Consider the following 21,323-nt stretch of genomic DNA (forward strand, 5'->3'; position numbering starts at 1 on the left):
AGAATCTAAATTTGGTGAAACCACATGCTATTCTCAATCATGTGTACTTTCCCGAGCGCTGCGGTCGGAGCCAGAAGACTGGTGGTCATCCTCACATATGAAACACATTATCCCTCTGATGATCTTTGTTGGCACCGTCGGCTCCAAACCACACAGCTGCAGTGGTGAAATGAGGTCGTGATTCAATATAAAAAAAAGACAAACAAGGTTTCATTGTGTCAGCCGGTGGAGGAGTCTGTGCAAACTGCTGTTGCATGCCAATTGGGAACACAATCAGTGATAGGGCACCCTGCTGCCTTTTGAAAATGTACTGGCATTACAAAGAGCATTTGTGTGTGGCGGTGAGAGATTGGCATCGGTAAATGTTCCCTTCTCCACCCACCCTCCCCACACCATTGCTTGCATGAGACGGTCGGTGAGCAGTGGAACACCTGTGGACCAGAATGGTATAATAACAACTTTGTTTCCCCAGGAAATGATGCGTTTCCTGACTTGGGCAACAGAAGAGCTGGAGACAGGCAACTAGGAAGACAAATATTTACCATTTCACTCATGCCATAAGCTTTTCACACATTTTTTCCCCTCCCCAGAATATATAATGAAAGACTTTCTTAGAGACGGAAACAGTCACCAAAACGTATCTTTATTTGGCATGAGACTGGGATTTAGCAGACCATAATTGTAAAAATACATTATTCATATACAACTCTAGTAAAAAAAAAAAAGAAAAGAAAATGCTATAAAAAAAAACCCATCTAAAAATATACAGTGAAACAAAAACAGCAGAATAAAAGTTTGCAGGGGTAGGAGGAGGGCTGCAGGGGGCATTTTACAAGGTAACTGAGGAATGCTAGCACATAACAGTCATAGCTTCCTCTGTCCCCAGTCCTGCGGTATGGGGCAAGCATTTGGTACCAATATGTGCCCGCACTTCAGAAGAGACAGTTCATGCACTTCACAAGCTTGCTGCCGTAGTCCACGCACTCCGGTCCGATGCACTGGCAGCAGGCGTTGTGAAACCAGCGGTACTTGGATCCTCCCATTGACTCACAGTATAGTTTACACTGACGAATGGACACGCAGTCGTCAAAGTAGACCACAGTGCACATGCTCTCTGAAATTAAAGAACAACACGCAAAGATAATGGTGTGAGTCACAGATCCAGTAAAGAGAAGAAACTAAACCTTTAACCCTCAATTTTCCTGCTTTTCCTTAAAAGCTGAGGTAAAATTGCTGCGTCAAGTATGATTGTGTGTTCTGGTGAGCTTAATGAGTTAACAGCTCAGCGCTGAGGGATTGCTTTCATTATTGCTTTATAGCAAATAAAGCAATAGAGGTTGAGAGCCAAAATGGCCTCAAATTCAAATAAAAATGGCAACGTAACACTTCCAATTCCCTTAGCTGGAGATCTTCTGGCAGCACAGTCCTGCTGTAATGATGCAAAAGTCTGATCCAACCGAAACTGGTCACAGTTCAAGACTTTGACCCGTCAGGTCCCATTTTATTACCCTCAGTGAGTGAGCCTAAATGTGAACAAAACAAGGAGACGATGGGAACAAAGGAAAAATTAAATGGCAGTAAGTCTTGTGTTTTGTGTGAGCCATTCAAAAACGTAAAGCAATATGAGACGGCACATTTAGGAAAAGACTGACTGCTTTTAGTGGACCATGTGGCTTCTCATCATTAGTTACAATTTCTGTGGAATACGGTGGTTTCGCTGATGTACATTTGTGGTCAGAGGTTTACACACACTCATCTCAGGCATGAATGTCATGGTAATTTCAGGCTTTTAATCATTCCTTTGAACCCTTCTCTTTCCAGGGGAGAATGATTGTACAGCATACATCTTTAACAAGGATTGAAAGTACAAGGAACTCTGTGCAGATCCAGGTATCGGTCAGTCCGATGAGTGCTGTGAAAACCTTTTTCTGCTGGCAAAGCGTAGTAGTAGCAGTCAACCATGATTAATAACAAGAAGTTAACAGACCTTTGCCATGTCAAGTCCAAAGCCATTATAGAATATTCATCACTGCTTATTCAAATATTTGAGTGTATGAATACTTTTGACCCTGAAAATCCAAAAGTAAATTCAAACTTGTGCATCCAATTCTGGCTTTTTAAAGTCAAGATTTATGCTGCACAATCGTTCGACCCTGGAAAAAGAACAGTTTAAAGAAATCTTCAAAAGCCCCAAATTACCATGACATTCATACCCAAGATGACTCAACGTAGCTTCTCACCACATAACCCCTTATTAGAATATCAAAGATGCCATTGTGGAGGTATGTCAAGACAACATGAGAGATCCCAATATTTTACTCCGACTTTAATCACGGCTTCACACAACTGAACATTCAAAGCGCCAAAACATCACCCTCTCACTTCCCCTGGAGCCACCTGGTGGTCCATCACACCATAAAGAAAAATATTACAGATGTAAAGCAGAGGAATTATTTACTGAACTTTAAATGTGCAAGTCTTTTGTTTTACCTCATATAATTAATGTTCTTGCACAAGCTTGCTTTATTTTTGATTTTATTATTGATCAGTGATTCAGCTTATTGTTTTGGCACCACTGTGACCACATGTGTTAAAGTAACTGCCCTGAAAGATCCCGAACACTGAAACAACCACAGAAATCTTTTACTTTATTAAAACCAACAATTGTATTGATTATGAATCTTTCTTAGAGCATCGATTTTCTTACGTGAGCATGAATCTCTATGATCAGAAAGCTGTATATTAATATATGAACATCTGTAGGCATGACAAAAAGTTTTATTACTGGACACGCTTCGATTTCCTAGTCCAAGTTTTACTGAATGAACTGGTTTTACTGACCAATCATATTTGAGCGGGCTTTGCTTGCGTGCAGGTAAGTCATCTGTGTGCAGGGAGACGGACAGATTGCATCTGTCAAAAAGTCATTTTTTAAAGTTATCTGCTTTTGTAAACAATTTGCAGACAGAAGAGGAAGTCTTGGCCTGGATATCCGCCGGCCACAGAAACAAGCAAACAAAAAAAACCAAAACACGCCGATTGCTGATACATCGGTGTGCACAAAGCATTTAAACTTCACATTAGAAGAACGAGCCAGTTACAAAAAACTAAAGAGCAGCTGGAAGCATTAAAACTTTAAAACCCATCTCTGAAACATAATTTATACACATTTCTTTATCTCGTTGCTTCATTTTTTTTGGACTGTTTAAATCTGCTGCTTTATGTTATTCACTCACTAGGACTTACTGATTATTAGATAAAAATATACTTTCATGTTTTGTGAGAAAATAACTCAAAAGTTTTCATTATAAAGTTGAAATTTTTAGATTTCCAACTCAAAATTTTGACATAATAATAAGCCCAAATTTTGATTGGATTGCAATAGTTCCCCCCCAATTAATTTTTTTTTTTTGGCCTCAGTGACAGAAATACGCTTCCTTCAAACTTGATGATCACACCTCAATGTAGTAAAGTGTGAACAGGTACTTTTCCACGCTAACGTAGCGGCGTTACCTTGACTGTCGTGGCTGCCGTGGATGCTGTTGCCAGGCACGGTCACGTTCTCGTGCTGGCTGTTGAGCGTCTCCAGGAAGGAAACCAGGTTCTCGTGATGCGACAGCTCCTCTGAGACGGGGAAGGACACGACCATCATATTGATCTGCACGTCGCCTTCCGTGAGGGCGCGGAACAGCGAGGGGATGGGATTTTGCAGCTCCTCCACGGTGCTCTTGGACGTGGCTGGAGTGTCGCTGTAGTTCTTTGGGTTACACATCCCTGATGTGAAAACAGTGAGAGCACAATGAAGGATCAGGTCACAGGAATCATCTCAGAAAGCAGAAACTGCTGGAAGTCTTGTTTGATTGAAACTCTGACTTCACCAACACAATGCAGCTAAATAAAATTTAAGGTCTGACGCTCACGAGGCAATTTCCCCATCACTGACATCACTGTCAGGTTTTATTAATTCATATAAAAGTAACAGTTATTGGAGTTACTGGATTATCCAGAGTAACAATGGAACTTGGAAAATAGGGCACAAAGACCATTAATTTACATATAAAGAATTTTACCCCTCAATTTTTTTACATTGTCCAATTGTATTCATTGGATTCAGTTACATGCAGAGCCATTTGTTTTGTTTTTAACTGAAATCATTCAAATTTTAGACCTTATGCTAGTCATTTACTACACTCAGTAGCCTGGAAGGAATCAGGTTTATTAGTTTACATAATACAGTGTTTGCTGTGATCAACAATTCTCTGATGGAGGCTTTTGTATAGTTGCAAAACTCGTGAAATCTTTGAGATCATGTTTATTTCAGTGTAACTACAGCGTAAAGCAGCAGACTTTCACACAGTTTAAGAAAAAAGAAAAAGAGACAGAAGCAATAAAGAACAGCAGTGAAGGAACGGGCCGGCTCATGATCCATCACAATCACAGGTTATTTTAATGTGTGAGGTTTTCTTGTCACTGATCAGCTCTTTTGCACAAATGAATAAGAATTCAAATCTGGTGAGAAGTCGAGGAGGCTCACAGTCAGTCCTCAGGACAAATTAATCTTGTTTTACTGAAATCTGACTGATACTCTCATAGGGGTAAGTCACCAGGAAGTTAAACGCTTTCTGGTGACTGTTATCAGTCCTACACAGCAGCACGGAGGACTTTTAATCCTACGTACAAACAGGCAAGACTGAGGTTTCCGTGGGTTTCCCCTAAATTTATTTCATACTTTCATTCCTATAAAACTTCCATTTTATTAAAAAAAGTTGAGAATCATGACCATTCCAAAAACACCTGAGAGGCAACAATGTGATTTCTTTTCTTAAGTTCTCAGGTCCTGTGCACAAGTGCAAGTAAATATTTTAGTAAACTTTCTCTGTGGTCTAGTCAATTTTTGGTCTAGTCCACAAATTAGTCAAATGTCAGATTCCCGTCCTTTTCAAGAAAACAGGGCGCTCAAGGTTCACACACGTTTGTCTCCTTCACTAATCCACAACGTTAATAATTTTCCTCATTAACAAAAAAAAAAAAAGCAAATAAAAATCCAAGTCTAATATTTTGATGTTTGATCTTAAGAAAAATGTTAGCTCATAATTAAGAAAATTAAAAATCCTACAACTTACCCTCTTCTTTTATAATTTACAGTCTTTTAATGAACAATTAGAAAATTAGGCTCTGTGTAAACCTACTCACTGAGAACTGTGCAATTCAAGTGAAGAGTAAACATTTTATGTCATTTTTATTCAGATATATCACTAAGGACGTGACTGTGGGTCACAAATCTACTTGAAAAACTGAGTGAGGTAATGTCAAAAATAGATATGCATTTTTGAGCATTAAGACATTTTCCCCTTTACAGTCTTGAATTATCCAGTTAAATCTTAAATACAAAGACTGGTTTAAAGGCTAAACGGTCAAACACACACAGACACAGCAACTCACAAAGGACCGTTCTGTAAAACCACACCACTGTCAAAAACGTCTCGTCTCAATTAAGGCCTTTTTAACACTTCATTTAATTTCCAGATACAGTAGTAATCACTCGACAAAGTCCCCACATCAAGATATGATCTTCCTAAGCCTTCAAATGAGTCAAAGTGAATTATAGTTAATGACTAAATCATTTTATGGAGAACGGAGTTTGACAGAGGAATTGGATTACAAAACTGATGCTAAAAGCAGAGCCAGAACAGCTGTTTTCGATAAAATGTACACATGGGTCCTCCCTCCTCTAAAATATAAACCGTCCTCTCCCCTCCACTCGGCCGCTCTAACGGCTCTCAGACACACACTTCAAAGTAGATGGAATTTGGCACAGGGAGCGTGTTTAGAGTGAAAACTTACTTAAAGTAGACATAAGGGTAGCGGCAAGGAGGAGAAGCAAAAACATAAATGAGGAGTATAAACTTGCTCAAAGCTAAAAGCCATCCTCGGTGTATTGTAAAAGGCCTGTCCGGGAGGAAAACGGCACGTAACATCTGTGCAGCAGCAGCAGGAGCAGCAGGATGGAGTTCAGAGCTCAGTGTCAGATTCTTGTGTTCATGTTCCACATGAAAGAGCTTTAATAAAGCTTCCTTGTCAGCACGTGAAGTAATATCTGTCTGTCGGAGCTGATTTGAGAGAAGACTGGTTTACGAGGGCGAGAGCTCAAACCTCGTGCTTGCGTTTTTGCACAAACTCCAAACAGCGTGAGGGGAATCAAGACGTGTCAACAGGTGTCCTCTCTCACACGTAGCACACAGCTTCAACATGTTAAACAGTGTGTGTGCGAGTGTTATCGCTTCTGGAAATCTGTTTTATTTAGATGAGGGAGTCTCCTACGCCACGCAGACTTTGTGGGATCTGGAAGGTTATTAAGAGCGTTTCAATCTATGCAAGTGCAGCGTGTGAAAATGGCTACGGATAAAATTCTTAACAGATGCAGGCACCCTCCACAGGAAGGGATTTTGGGGGTGGGGTTAAACAACCTCCACCAAATAAATAAGTAAATAAATAAAAACCAAAAGAAGTGCAAAATAAGCTAAATCCACATGCTAAGCTACATACAGAATTACAAAACAAACAAATTTAGGGGGAGCCGCAAAACCACCAGAGACAGAAACAAAGAAATATCAAACGAGAGATGCAAAATGGAAAGCAGAACACACATATGCAAACAAATTATCAAGGACACAGAAAAGAATGTACAAAACAGCTTTAAAGAGGAACAGTCCAACCACAAAACAAGAGGCAAAAACACCACAAAGAAATAAAATAAGCAAGAATTTCAGAAAAGACACACAAACAACTACAAGATAAAATACAAAAAGGACACAAAACAATGAGAGTGACACAAAAATACCTGCGAGAGTCAAACACACAAAATGAGAATAATGAGATGCACAGCTAAATTACAACTCGTACAGTCTGGATGTCGTGCAGCCATGTAGCGGAGGTGGGATAGCTTTAACAGCTCCGAGTCAGGCTCTTAAACTTTGACTCTGCTCACTGTTTCTCTTGTTTTTTACCAATCTGCCTCCAAGTCTGGTTTTCAAACCACCCCTGCTGGTTTGAAGTGAGTTACAGTTTTAACCAAAAGTCCAGAGTTCGTTTTAGCAGCTCGGCCTCTCTGTCCCTTCGGGGCCTCTTCATCCTTTGATCTTCGGGAGCACCTCGAGACTTCTGTCCATATGTGGAAGTGCTACTTTAATTTCCTGTGCTCTGATAAACAGTCGTTCTCTCCGCACGGAGGCCGAGACACGTTTGATATCTGGCTCTGCTCACCTCACACTCTGGTATCACAGCAGCAACACCCTGAGCAAACTGCAGCGGTTTAAACATGTGTGCTTCTCAGCTGTTGAGCGCATTACAGCCTCGCTCTCAGGCTTTTACTGGGAGAAAGAGCTCAGAAATGAGACTTCAACTGGCATGTTCAGGTATGGATACAGATCAGTGTCAGAATTATTTGAACTACCTTACGAGTCAAAATATGAGCAATAGTGCTCATTACTTTCTTTTTTCTGGGGGGAGTTTAACACTTGCTGTGACAAGTCGTCAGGGTTTCTTACAACAAAACTGGGATTTCATTTGACAAAATGCAATCTTGGAACCACTGATGATCATCTGACAACGATTTAGCTCTTGAGATCTTTGGAATCATCTACATTCGTAACTAATGTTTGGTGCACACAAGCTAAATGATTGAGCTAATAGGCTAGCCACTGGGTTCCCTGATGAGCTCTTATGGTTCACCAATGGCAGTGTGGGCAGCCTGGGACTGCATGGCTACCTGCAGAGCACGCCTGTGGTCAGATTAGGTTGCTGTGGGTCCATCAGGTGCAGAGAATAGTAAACTTCTAGCACACGAAGATGATTTGGGGAAATCTGTGGAATTTTTTTGAACTTCTTTCTTTTTTCTACCTTCCCTGTCCCCGCCTACTCATCAACCAATCAGCAACGAACACGCATCCATGTCAAGCACCATGCAGCATGGATTTTGGACGACTGTCGGGAGCATATTTACATAGTTTGAAAACCCCTCTCTGTGGACAAATCCCTCCATAAATCGAAACAATCGGGGTAGCATAAACTAAGCATGACACAGGCTCTGCTTCCTATGCCACAACACTTCCATCAAATTTTTCTTCCTCCTTCACACACTGCTTCACATCACACCATGAATGTTTCAGAAGAAGTCTGCACAGTTCTCACCACATTTTTCTTCAAGTCAATCTGATCTATAAAGAGGACAGAGTCATTTTTCCCAACACAGAGGAACTTGTGTAATACTTCTGACTGAAACAAGCTCTGTCTTGAGCTGGCCTTAAAGCCATGTATTCTCATTGTTATGGGTACTTTTCCCTATGCAACCCTCTGAACATAGGCAGGATTCACAACAGAGTCCAGTATCAGCACTGTGTATAGCTCCCAAAGCCTCATCTTAAACCTGAATCAGTGGTGAAAGATGCACGATTAGCCATTTGTCCATGTTTTTTCTCAACATGGAGGAAAAAAACAAAAACAATGCTTCAGAAAAGGCAGCAAAAAAAGCAGGAGACCTGGGGCCTGATGTCTCACCCCATTTCTCTCTGACGGAGGAGGGGACGGCAGCGCTTTTATGTCACCTTTTTTGAGTGTAGAGTGAGCGATGAGGTGATTCAAGTTGAGTCATACAGTTCAGAAGGACATAACAAAAACACTGATGTGACGTGGTGCTGTATGTGTGCGTGTTTGTGTTTGCACTGCAGTCTTGCGTCGCTGGTCACCGTTGGAATTAAATCCTTGTAAACAAAACTTCACAACAAATTCAGCACTGCGGTACACACATCCATCGCTGCTGACACTAATGTCTTACGCACATGTTGAGCTCAGCAGATATCACCAACCTGCTCAGTGTGCAGAAGCCTGAACTAACAGTGAAGTTCTCCAAACCTAAAACAATACGGACCAACTTTCTGTCAGCTTTAAAATGCGTTGCTAATAAAAACGGAGTCCCCTGCACTCACCCACGCAGTCGCAGCACTCCTCCCAAAGATTCCCCAGACACAGCATGCACTCTTTACAGCAGGAGCAGTTCCCATCAGACGGACGACACTGGCACAGCTCCTGCAGGAGAAAACACAAACGTGCATCAGTAAAGCAGAAACAACAGCTCGTGACTCGTTGCAAAAACACTGGATAGTACTGGCTGCTGTCCTGATTATTATGGTACTGGTTGTACAAGTATACTTGCTACACATCAGTAATTTTTTCCACTGAGATAAAGAGTGTGGACAGCGAGCATAGAAGCAAACCATTACAGAGACCTGTGCACAAACACACTTTGTCCATGATGTAGGAATGGCAGCAATAATGCCAGCCACAGACGTGAGATGTCGACTGATACATTATAATGCAGAATGGCACGCTTATGTGGAACAGTGTCATCACGTAGTTTGTCCAGCAGAGTGACTTTGATGTCCACTGTGTCCAATACAGACATCACCGCAGACTGTACAGGCTTTGGTTAGGATGTCTAATATTAAAGTTAGTGACAATGAAAGTATGACTGAACAAATATGGCTTGTTTGGAAAGGTTGAAGGATAAAGCCTCTTCTCTCTTAAAAGAACACGGCAGCACGGCTTTTGTTTGCAAAGCGTCTTCTGAACAACAATTCTGGGACAATGTCCTTTAGACAGATGAGCCCAAAGTGGAGATGTTTGACCTGAATGCACAAACACCTCATTCAAACTCCTGTGTATATGGAAGTTTTCTAGAGTCAAATATGACTCTAGTTAGGGCTGTTCGATATAACGACATATATATCGGATGACGATATAAAAACGTCTATCGTTTGTTTCGTGGTGTCGTAAAATAAACTGTTTACGGCAATGTTTTTTCATCGTTTTGATGGTCACTGTAGTGGCTATATTAATTTCTTAAAGTTCTCTCTTTCTCTTATATTTAATATAACCACACTACGGACGGACAAGCGCCTGTTTTTATGCGTTGTGGTTAGCAACAACAACGGTAACAGCATCGCGTGTCCGCTTGTTTATGTTCCACATAAACCTTTCACAATAAAGCTGAAGATCCTGTTGAGACTTTTCAAAATAAACTGAATCACGTGAAAGAGCAGATTATTTACGGATGAGAAGTAAAAAAGAGCCGTCAGGTGCTAAAAAATAAACCTTAGACTCAAACGTTAGAACAGGCTTTTCCCCGCAGCACGCCGTGTAATAAATACTCACAAAGAAAACAGCGGCCTTTACAACTGTCTAAAAATGTATAGTTTCATGCATCTGTTAAAACACTCCACTCCAGCTACATGACGCGCAGCTGGAAACACTTCCCACAAGTCGAGCTGCCCGAGATTCACAGAATTTACAGAAAATGTTACATTTTTGTGATTTATATCGTTATCAGGACGACAGAATTCTTATATCGGGATATGAGATTTTGGTCATATCGCACAGCCCTAACTCTAGTCAATGCATTCTGTATGTCTTCTTCAGTAGTCTTTCTCACTCACTATGTGTTAATAGACCTCTCTGCATTGAATCATACTTGTTATTAATCTCTGGCTCTCTTCCACAGCATGTCTTTTGTTCTGTCTTCCTTCTCTCTCCCCAAAAAGTTGCAGCAGATGGCCCCGCCCCTCCCTGAGTCTGGTTCTGCCGGAGGCTTCTTCCTGTTAAAAGGGAGTTTTTCCTTCCCACTGTCGCCAAAGTGCTTGCTCATAGGGGGTCATATGATTGTTGTGTTCTTCTCTTCATGTGTTATTGTAGGGTCTACCTTACAATATAAAGCGCCTTGACGCGACTGTTGTTGTGATTTGGTGCTGTATAAATAAAACTGAATTGAAAGTATCTGGCCAAATTGGCTTAAGCAACAGGACAATGGTTCCAAACACACCAGCAAATCTACAACAGGCTGAAAAAGAAAAGATTCTACAGCCCAGTCTGGACCTCACCCTACACGCACTGAAGCAATGCCGTAAAGAAGAATTCCTCAACAGTGATGCAGCAGTCTGATAAAGTCATACACAATATAATTATTTATTTAGTAGCCCTACAAGCCATTGAATCGTGGGGTGTACTTCGTTTTCACAGGACTGTATGCATTAAACACCGCTTAACAAAACCCGACTACTAAACTCATCTCAGTCCTGATGAATTTGATGTGGAGGTGTCTGACAGGTGCAGCAGAAGCTTCAAATCACAGCAAACACGCTGCTCAAACAGCAGACGTACCATTAAAACATTACAGGGCCCACACAGGCCATTACAAGACTGCGCTCTGCGTGTGGCATTCATCGAAGAATGCGAGACGTCACCGCAGACTCGAATAACTGAAAAAAAAGAAAAGAAAAAGAAATGGCATTTCCTTTCATGACCGCAGCAGGTCTGGACACGTTAATCCACACTGTCACATCAGAGGTCTCGGTTTATGATCGAGTTAAACATTTGACACGTTCTTTAAAGAAAAACTGCACTTTGTTACAACTTTGGTTTACTAAACCAAGAATTCAACTGATTCACAATAAAGTAGCTAATTATGTTGATGATGTTTGTACTTGTAGTCATCACGTAGCCACATGTTAACAATTTACTTGAGGATAATGTAATCAATAACAGTGGTTACCATGGTTCAGCATTTTCTAATTTGATGGGTTTGTTTTATTTTGTTTTTTGGATTTCTGTTCATATTTTATCATCATTTAAAAAAATTTATTTTAGTTTTTATTACTTTCAGTGTTGGTTTTAGCCTTTTAAAATTTTTACTGCATGGAGGACGTGTCAGCGGCAAGATTTAAGAAAATCAGTGATAAAAACAAACAAACAAACAAAAAAACCCACTTCACCAAAAGCAGTTGACTCAGTTTTGTTGAGATCTCAAAGCTCAACAAACACACCATCAATGTCTCATCTGTAAGTGGTAAGTAATTATTTTATATTCAAACAAATATTAAAACTAAGGATATTTCCGCTTTTTTTTTTTTTTTTTTTTTTTTTTTTTTTTAATACTCTTTCACGTGATTCGGTTTCTTTTGAAAAGTCTCAACAGGATCTTGAGCTTTATTGTGAAAGGTTTATGTAGAAAATAAACAAGCGGACACGCGATGGTTTTACTGTCGTTGTTGCTAACGACAACGCATAAAAACAGGCGCTTGTCCGTCAGTAGTGTGGTTATATTAAATATAAGAGAAAGAGAGAACTTTAAGAAATTAATATAGCCACTACAGTGACCATCAAAACGATGAAAAAAATATTGCCATAAACAGTTTATTTTACGACACCACGAAACAAACGATAGCGTAAAATGAAACAATAGACGTTTTTATATCGTCATCCGATATATATCGTTATATCGAACAGCGCTAGTCAGTGATGTCTTCATTTTGACTTTAGGGCAAAAATAACCCTTTTTCCTGCAGTAGTGCCATTATTGTTATGCAAGCTGACCAATTTTAGAGACGCCAGCTGTAGAGAGCATCATCTCCCTTCTCTTGATTATAGTGGAACTAAAAATTCCACTTCTCTTGTAGTCCCTAATCCCCAAAGAAGTTTTTCTACAGAAACTACGAATCCTAATGAAATCCACAAGATCAAATCCAGCCCATCAGGTGAGAGTTAACACTTAAAGGAGAATTGGATATTGAACATGCTCACTCATGACATCCAGGTCGGCCCACAGACTTTTTGAGGACAATTATTAAGACTAATTTTTCTGCCTGTTAGGAAGGTTTTGCCAAATTCTCACAGAGGAGGAGGAGGAGGATTAAAGTGGTTTTCATGTTTGCTAACAAGTAAAAGATCCAGGTTAACTTCTAAGAGGGAATAAATCCCTTTTTTTTGCTTTAGGAAATTAAAAAAAAAACAAAAAAAAAAAAAAACACACCGAACAAAAAATCCTGCCAAAGCAACAGGTGATAATACAGCCCAAACCATGCTGGCCAATCAGATTTCAACAAGATAGATAAAAGCACACACATTTGACCTTGCAAGACAAAAATCTCTGGTTTGCTTGTCTGCAGGTAAATGCCAAAAAATCTTGAAACATTTTAAAGAAGTGCAATTTTCAGAGACTTAAAAAAACAAAACAAACTAACAACAAAATGAACAACGATTATTAAAAGTTGAATGTGTGCAAAGATCTTGTGTTTTTTTTCCTGTCCCACTCATTTTCTACATATCTGTACAGTGATGATAGAGTTTGCATGAAACAGACAAACATTCAAAAACATTCATGTGGATGTTTTTGAATGTCCAAAACATTCAAACTGGAACTATCCTTTAAAGTCTTAAGTCTTTTCCAGACCAGAGTCCTGAAAGACTTTCACAGCTCAGGTCCTCATATTGGTACATGAAGTGAAATCTAAAGCATTTATTAAAGTACACAAAAAACTATAATAAAAACAACAGCTGTGCAAATAAGAAAGAAAATATAAAAGTCTTTGTAATGACATGATCTCATACAGAGGCTTAACACATGCACGCACGCACACACAGGCTTGAGCTCAACTGCTCACGATGCTTTTTTTTTTCTCTTCTTCTTAGATGGAAGCTACAAGTTTCTGCAAACATCCAAAAACATGAAACCACTGCTGATGCAATACCTCCTGTACAAACACATGGAAACAGCACTCCCATGCTGCAGTGCAGTTTGCATTTAGAGTTAAAACGACACAAAACTAAAAAAAAAAAAAAAAAAAAAAAGCACAGTTGGTGGGCTTAAAAAGCAAGTGAGAGTGCCAGAGGAGCTCCTCTTCCTCCCTCCTGTTCCCCCATGACACTAAACAGGGAGCACATTCCTCCATGTCAAGGTCACTGGGATGGGGGAGGAACAGAAGGAGGGAGGGAGAAGAAAACACCTGGAGAACAGGACAGGGCTGCTCCCTCCATGACTCCTTTCTTCCCGAGTCTCCTTTGCAGTTTTGCAGAAACCATGTTTTACACATAGACAGTCTCTCCTCAGTGACTCACCATCGAGGGATTGCAAGAAACACACAGAGCTCACTTAATCACTGGCCTCTCAATCCCCAAACCTCTGATCAACATCAGATCCCATGAGTAATTATGACTCTCAAGGGTGAAATTATGAAAAACTAAACAGCTGCTCCTGGGAAGAAAACATGCAGCCTTAAATCAGGCAAAACGTATAAAAATATAAATTATTATTATTATTATTATTTTTTAAAAAGGATGGAGGAGACTCATAGACCTGCATTTAGCCTGGCTTTAAAACAGTAACGGCTAACTGCCTACTAACTGCTACTTTAGCTGGATCCACTTAAAAAAATAAATAAATAAAAAAATATATAACAGTACATAATCACCTTTTCTTTTGAAGAAACGTTTTAGTGAATCTTATCTAAGAACCATGTCTTTATGTGACGTATGGCACTAAAGCAAGAATGCTTTTCATTAGCAGTTACTAGTAAATTTGCTTATTTATTATGAAGATGTAGGCAAAACAGGGGGGAAAGTGTCAAATATAAAGCTAAAATTAAACTGATTAGCTTACATTTCTAAACTTAAGGAAGGCTGGCTGGAAATCTACACGTCAGATTTCCAGCCAGCCTTCGCTTCAGGAGTGTTTTGTGGAAAACTTGCTCACATGTTTAGGGGTAAGAATTTAAGAAGTGATGTTAATTACCTTATATTTGTTAAGAATGAGCTCAAGCTTAGAGGGAGCTAGCTTTAAAATAAGCACCTCTCTGTTTTTACAATCTTTGCTATGTGCAAAGACTAAGTTAGAGCTCCATGTTTTTGTTTTGGGTATTTACGGGAGTAGAAACCACAATTCACTTCAAACATTTTTTTTCCTTTTACTTTATTTAATTCCATTTAGCACCCACATGAAGATGGGACATATTAACAAAAACCGACTGTCTCAACCAGCTGACTTCTAGAAGCCTGCTGAGAGGCAGCACCTAGCATCTGTGAGCACAACCTCATCATCCAGTATGTGTGAAGGTTACGTAAGGGCCCTTTATTATCATTTGTCTAAACCAACATCAAGAAGCTAGACTCAGATTTATAGCTACAATCTTTATAAATGTATTCTCTCCCAGAGCACCAGTGGTTTGAAGGACACCAGCAACAGCACAAAGAAAAAGAAGAAGACATAAAATACAGTTCGTCTTTGGAAATGGCAACTTCTTAAATCCATCAGTACATGTAAGAGCCTTAATCTGCTGCACAATATCACAGTGGACGGGATGGCCGTCTGGAGAAACAGCTCAAAGATGGCATCTGTAAGGCCTGCACTCAGACCTCATTACTGTGTGATACGACACTGGATTTATTCTTTAAATTACAGGTCATTAAAAAAAGTGAAGGCTGAAAAAAATGAGCTAACATGCAAACTGATTTGGACACAGCCACTTCTGCCTTTATTCTGATTCAAGCAATTTGTCTTCTGGCTCTACCTTTATAGTTAACGCACAGACATAATTAGTCTGTTAGTGTTAAAATATAACTACGTCCAAAAGTAGAGTTTCCATTCTTTTTACTGAAGGAAAACAAAAAGGAAACAAGGTCTCGTCCAATTTATTTGTCAACTTTTCTTTTCAAGTTTTCTTCCTTGGCTGGTATCACCCTAAAGCAGATTTCATATAAATTTAACAGCATACAAAAACAGCTTTATCAAGAACAGTTACAGGACAGAAGGACCAAAAGTTTCAGCTTTTAATTACCAGAAAACAATAAAATGGAATAAATTTTGAAAGTCATTCACAGAGTAAAAACACTAAAGATTTACTTGCCTAAGCTTCTTAAACTCTTCATCTCCTGTGATAGTAAATTCAACCTCTTTGCTTTTTCACCATATTGTTTGACAAAAGAAGCTCGAAGACATCGCTTTGGGCTCGAGGAACCTCCTTCACCTCTGCCTGACGCTGTTGGGAAACAGCTGGAAAACGAATGGACAGACTAATCAGAACAAGCGGTAGTTGCAACCCTACTACCAACAATTTCCCCACTGAGGTGGATGAGGTTATCTTAACGGCTTAAAGAGCTCTTATTAGGCTACCCTTGCTCTCAAGTGGAAACCGCTGCAATCAGTCAAAGCCCGGCTGCAGCGAGACAAAAGGGCTCTGGAGGGAAAGTGAGTATGCGCTCGTCCCACCGAGCGACCGCTATTGTGTTTCAGCTTTGAAATCTGCTGCCCCACCCTGCTAAACAGCCTGGTGTGCAGAGTCCTGGACAGAGCTGGATTGTGAAGTTTTGCACACATCTTAGACTCAAAACTGTAGGTTTCTCTCCACACAGACGCACACACACCTCCTCCTGACCTTAACCTCCCCTCCCTCCTCTTCGACCTCCTGCTCTCATGTTTCCCCACCCCTTGGTGGGGGTTTAGGGAATTCAAGACAAATGACTTGAGATGGCAGCAGAGCGCAAAAGTGAGCGTCGGACAGCAAATCCCACTAATCACAAGCAACATGGAGCGTCTACAGAGGGGCTGGAGAGGCAGAAAAGTTTCTCCTTCACGGCGCACACACACATAAATCGCTCTCGCCTCTGACAGCTAGCGAGTTGGTGTCGACGGGGTCGTGGAAGCTACAGAGCTGTTGTCCGAAGCAGTGATTCATCAGGCGAAATAAGCCACCTGGAAGCAAAGAACAAATAGAGGGACTCAAATGTTCTGGGGAAACTCAAGCCAGGAAGAAGGGATTTGTTTAGGAGTTTAATCCAAAAAGAAGTAAGCTTTAAAAAAAAGAAAAGAAAAAAAAAAAAGCCACGAGAGGCTGTATTTCCTATGAAGATTTTTGGAAGAGAGCTCATTTTTCCTCAACTGTTTTTAGATCACTTAGCAATTTAAGACCTTTGCAAAACAACAAAATCCAGGAATTTCCTGGCTACAGTGATTCACGTGAGGATTTCTCAATTTTCCCGAGGCGTTTTCACACATGAACTCAGGAAGATGTTTGTAGAATCAGTTCGGGACGCCTTCTTAAGTTTCCTTTCGCCTCAGCCACATTTTCCCCAACTGAAAATATCAGTATCTCTGTATTCATCGCACCATCACCTGCACTACTCTCACATCAGTGCATCAGTCACACAAAGCAAACTCTTAAAGACCAAAGGACGTCTCTTTTGGCTGTATCAGATACTCACGCGCCCTCATACAAATCCTCGGCGGGTACCTCTTAGAAAAGTTGAGGGCTGTGGTGCATGTGTGAAAACAGCACAGATAAAATTCCTTGTAACAGTTTCTAAAGCTGCACACAATGTGGGAAATAAGTATTCGATTCTCTGATGAATCTGTAAGTTTGATTGAGTGATGACTTCAGTCCATTATAAGGTAGAGTGCGTAACCAATAGTGTTCTTGATGACGCTGGTCCCAACTGCCTTCAGATCGTCAACGAGCTCCTCCTTTGTAGTTCTGGGCTGATCCACCACCATCATGATCATCCTCACCCCATGAGACAAGATCTTGCAGGGCGATTTATGGTCATTTTCGATATCTACAGTTTGGATTCATCTCCTGCCTCTAAGTCTTGTTTCTTTTCATACCCACTGCTCACGGCTTACGTTTAACCATGTCCTACATGTCTTGTTGTACTGATGGTAGTTGCTGCACGAAAAGTTTTCCTTGAAGCAACGTAGTGATCAAAAGGGGGAAAGGTTGGATTACCAACCAGGAAAACGGAGGAAGAGCACAGGGCTGCTTAGACCCCTCTGGGCTCTGATTCACAGCATGCCAAGCAGATTTTTTGGTAACTTAATTAATTGCAGAAACCTGAACCTTTGCATTAAAGCCGGCGCTGTAGTACTGATGTATTTTGCAATCCTGCAGCAATGCTTTTTTTTTTTTTTTTTGCATGGTACCCACATTAGTGGTTAAAATCAACTTGAAACTGCATACATTTAATTATTTCATTTAATTAAGCAATGAGTTTGGTCTTCATGACTAAAGCCAGACCTTCAAAATGTCTTGTTTTAGCAAACTAAATTAAAAATAAATAAATAAATAAATAAATCTAAATCCAAGAAAAGAAAAACTTTGGAAGCAGAATATGTTCGGGATTTTGTTGGATACATTAATTTTTCTGCTAAACAATCTAAAAGCCAAATCTTGAACAAACAACAACAACAACAACAGCTTCCTCTCTTTACTTGCAAACATCCTGCTCCAAGAATAGAGTTTGGTGCAAAACAGAGCTGCAGCTCACGTTCACAAGAGGTTAAACAGGTGAAATAGCCACTGAGGTTAATGACAGTACTTTAAAGACTGTAATGGAAGAGGCAGGAAAGCTAAACACACAGCTCTGACCTACAGGACAGCAGCCAAGCAAAAATCTAGCTTAAAAACTGAAAGAAAGTCAAATCAAGAGAAGAGTTGGCCTTCCTAAAACCAACTCGAAACAAGAATTCATGAAGGAATCCGTGTTAACGCGTGGGCTGAACCCCTCATCCGAACGTGTGAGGAAAAAGTGACATGAAGGAAGTGATGTTAGAAAGTCAACAAGCATGAATGAATTTGATGTGAGATTTTTAAAAGCAGAGCTAAAAGAACCTCACATAAATAAATACAAACAAACAGAACAGAATGAAAGAAAGACATCCAACTCCCTATCAGCTGAAGGCTGGATAGCTTCACAGGTCCGCTCCCTTTCAGACGCCTCCAGGATTATCTAGGGAATGTATCTGCATTCTTTACAACAGATTCCATCGTTGTTCCCAGGTCCAAATCTTCATCTAATCCTGGCAGATTTTTAGACTCGACTTTGGCTGCCGTTGGATATTTACTGTTACGAGAAGAACTTGTATAAAACAGACCGACTGCGGAGGCATTATTTCCCCTCAGTGAATTCAGCTACCACTCAAAGAAGCACCGCTGTACAGTTTTGCTGCTTTTATGGAAGCAAAGCGGCAAAAAAGTGGACTCCTCGTCCACCTACTGCTGTCACTTTAAACTCCTGACTTGTGTTTTAGCCAAGAGACACAACTGTGCCTGTTTACACAAAACAGCTGTAAACCCTGGAGGATGAAAAGCTTGAACTTGGCTGCACTTCGCCGCTTTAATCTCCAGAGAAGATCATCACATTCGGGAGTTAAGTGCACCTGAGATTATGTGTCTGCAACCACAGAGTTACCTCAGGGAGGCAAAGCCTGTTTGCAAACACTCGTTCTTTCACACACGCTTCAAAACACTGCCTCACCACAAACATCCAGGACTCGGCTCCACGTTTAAGGTGCAAAAACCAAAAGCAGCTCGCAGGTCGCGAGGTGTGGGAAAACCTCAGCATCCCTTACCTGGATGAGACATTTGCTGACGTCACTGGCGCAGAGGGCTTTGTTGCAGCCGGAGGTCAGAGATAATATTGAAAGGAGGAAGAGGAGAACGGCGACAGCGGGGAGGATCAGCTCACCGGGCCTCATCCTGACGGCTCACCAGCAAGTCACTGGGAAAAGTCCTACATCAATGAGAGACACAGCACAGGATCTTAGATCAGGAATGGAGGATTAAGGCAAACAAACAACAACAGTTTAATTCCAAAAGAGGAAAGTGAAGCTCTGTTCGACTGGAGAGCTCTCCTCCATTTTGTGTGAGAGTTAACATCTAACTTCTACTGTTAAACACACACACACGCACACAGGAATAAAGTTTCATCCCAAAGTAGATGCAAATGTGCTGTCACGTGTGCAGGAACTCACTGCTTTGCCTTTCTGTAAAGTCTTAATTTGAACTTTTCTAAAACGCTCGCGTCACATCTCATTCAAAGCCAGCACTGCTTACTTTACTGAAGAACAACAACAACACACACACACACACACACACACACACACACACACACACACACACACATCTGGCAACATCAGCTCCCTTTCTCCCCCCTTTCTTCACCACCTTCTATTTTTGTCGCGCTTTAACACTCTCTCCCATCTCGCTTCTCTGCTCCTACACTTCAACACTTGCCGCACATTGTTGCATTTCGCATGACGGCGAGAGAAAACATGTGAGGAACATTAGCTCCCCGAGTCCTCAACGCGTTTCTTCACCTCTCTTTTTCCCCTCCCCTGCTCCGCTCAAAACTTTGTCTCACTCGCACGCAGCCACAAGAGAATCGAGTGCGCAAAAAAAGAAAAGAAAAAAATAACAGCGAGTAAATGCAGATATTAGAGAGTCTCAAACTTACCACAACGCAGTTAACGAGCTCGAGATTTTCCTTTTTTTTAAGGAGGACTGGGGCTGTGCTCTCTTTGAACCTCTCCAGGATGGTGTTCTGCCGCCGCTCAAGTGTCCACTGTGTCCAGAGGGCGTCAGTCTCTCCGCAGCACAAAGCGACAGGCAGTCGGGCGCCTTAAAGGCACACACACACTCCCTTTTCTATCCGGCGTCTGTGCAGGAAAACACCGGGTCTCGGGTCTCACACAGTCACCGGGTGACGGGCATGAATCATTCAGCTCACCTTAAACGTAAATATGAGCCCGGAGCAAAGTTTGAGAGGTCGGTGCGTAAAAGTGTCGTGCGTAAAATTCGCTTCTTCCAACGCAGGTGGGTTATGTTTGCCTTTTTCTTTCTCCCCCAACAACAAAGGAAGTATTTACTTTTCACTCCACCCCCTGCCCAATTACATACCCCCTTTTGTCTCCACTCTCATTAGTGGCCTTGTGGGTTGCTCATTAGGTTATCTGAAGCCGTGAAGCTGATCAGACTTCCCGCCGCGACGCCACCCTTCGCTCATTTGTTGCCGCCGCGGAAACCCTCTGATGGGGCGTTTAACTCCACAGGTGTTTACATGGCTTTTTGTGAAACTTCATCAAAGACCCAACTAGCCACCACTTCCATAGCTGCAGGGGAGGAAGGCAAATTAAAATTTTAATCGGATTTAGGATTTTTTTTTTTTATCTTAACAAAGGTTAATTAACTTTAAATTTGTGATAAATTATGTTTTGGACTAAAAGTCAGGTTTGAAAGTTGTCAAGATTAGTTTAATCAATTGCTTATGTTTATTTTATTTTATTTTCATTTGTTATGAGTTCTGTGGGTGTCAGAGGGAATATGAATATGTCAAAGAAAGTGTAAAAAAAATCAGAGAATTATTTTGTGATGTATAACCAAACCAAGATATACGAAAATGTACCTAAAGTAAAAATACTTTTCATCCAAAGTGTCCCTCTTAAGAATCCTACACATTATATTATTGAATCATAATTACTGATTGACGGATATGTGTAACTTTACTGTTACAGTTGCAGATGATTTTAAACCCTTACCTATAACACAGCAAGATATTAATAGATTTGTATTTTAAAAGCTGCAAAAAAACAATTAACCAAGGCTTTAAAATTATTGATAAGGATTAAAACTATAATATTTGAATCCAAAATATTGCGGAGTAGACAATTT

At 40.7% G+C, this 21,323-nt stretch overlaps 1 protein-coding gene across 1 annotated transcript; it reads right to left on the reverse strand.

Moving 5' to 3' along the window:
- Nucleotides 1-622: 622 nt before the first annotated feature.
- twsg1a (twisted gastrulation BMP signaling modulator 1a) lies at nt 623-20,573 on the reverse strand. The gene is made up of 5 exons (XM_084911783.1): nt 20,110-20,573; nt 19,226-19,386; nt 8,985-9,084; nt 3,514-3,774; nt 623-1,114 (listed from the first exon to the last, which is right to left on the reverse strand). Exons 2-5 carry the CDS (start codon nt 19,349-19,351, stop codon nt 933-935), a joined length of 669 nt encoding a protein of 222 aa, XP_084767909.1. The 5' UTR covers nt 19,352-19,386; nt 20,110-20,573; the 3' UTR covers nt 623-932.
- Nucleotides 20,574-21,323: the final 750 nt, after the last annotated feature.

The sequence above is a fragment of the Perissodus microlepis genome, chromosome 18 (assembly GCF_051167445.1).
Source record: "Perissodus microlepis isolate ML-2025 ecotype Zambia chromosome 18, ASM5116744v1, whole genome shotgun sequence".
NCBI classification, from domain to species: Eukaryota; Metazoa; Chordata; class Actinopteri; order Cichliformes; family Cichlidae; genus Perissodus; species Perissodus microlepis.

Excerpts from the sequence above, each read along its gene's own strand:
- twsg1a (XM_084911783.1), bottom strand. The coding sequence starts at position 19,351 with ATGAGGCCCGGTGAGCTGATCCTCCCCGCTGTCGCCGTTCTCCTCTTC. Across the intron at positions 9,085-19,225 it reads TCAGCAAATGTCTCATCCAG|GAGCTGTGCCAGTGTCGTCC; the intron begins GTAAGGGATGCT and ends TTTCTCCTGCAG. Across the intron at positions 3,775-8,984 it reads GGAGTGCTGCGACTGCGTGG|GGATGTGTAACCCAAAGAAC; the intron begins GTGAGTGCAGGG and ends TTTTCACATCAG.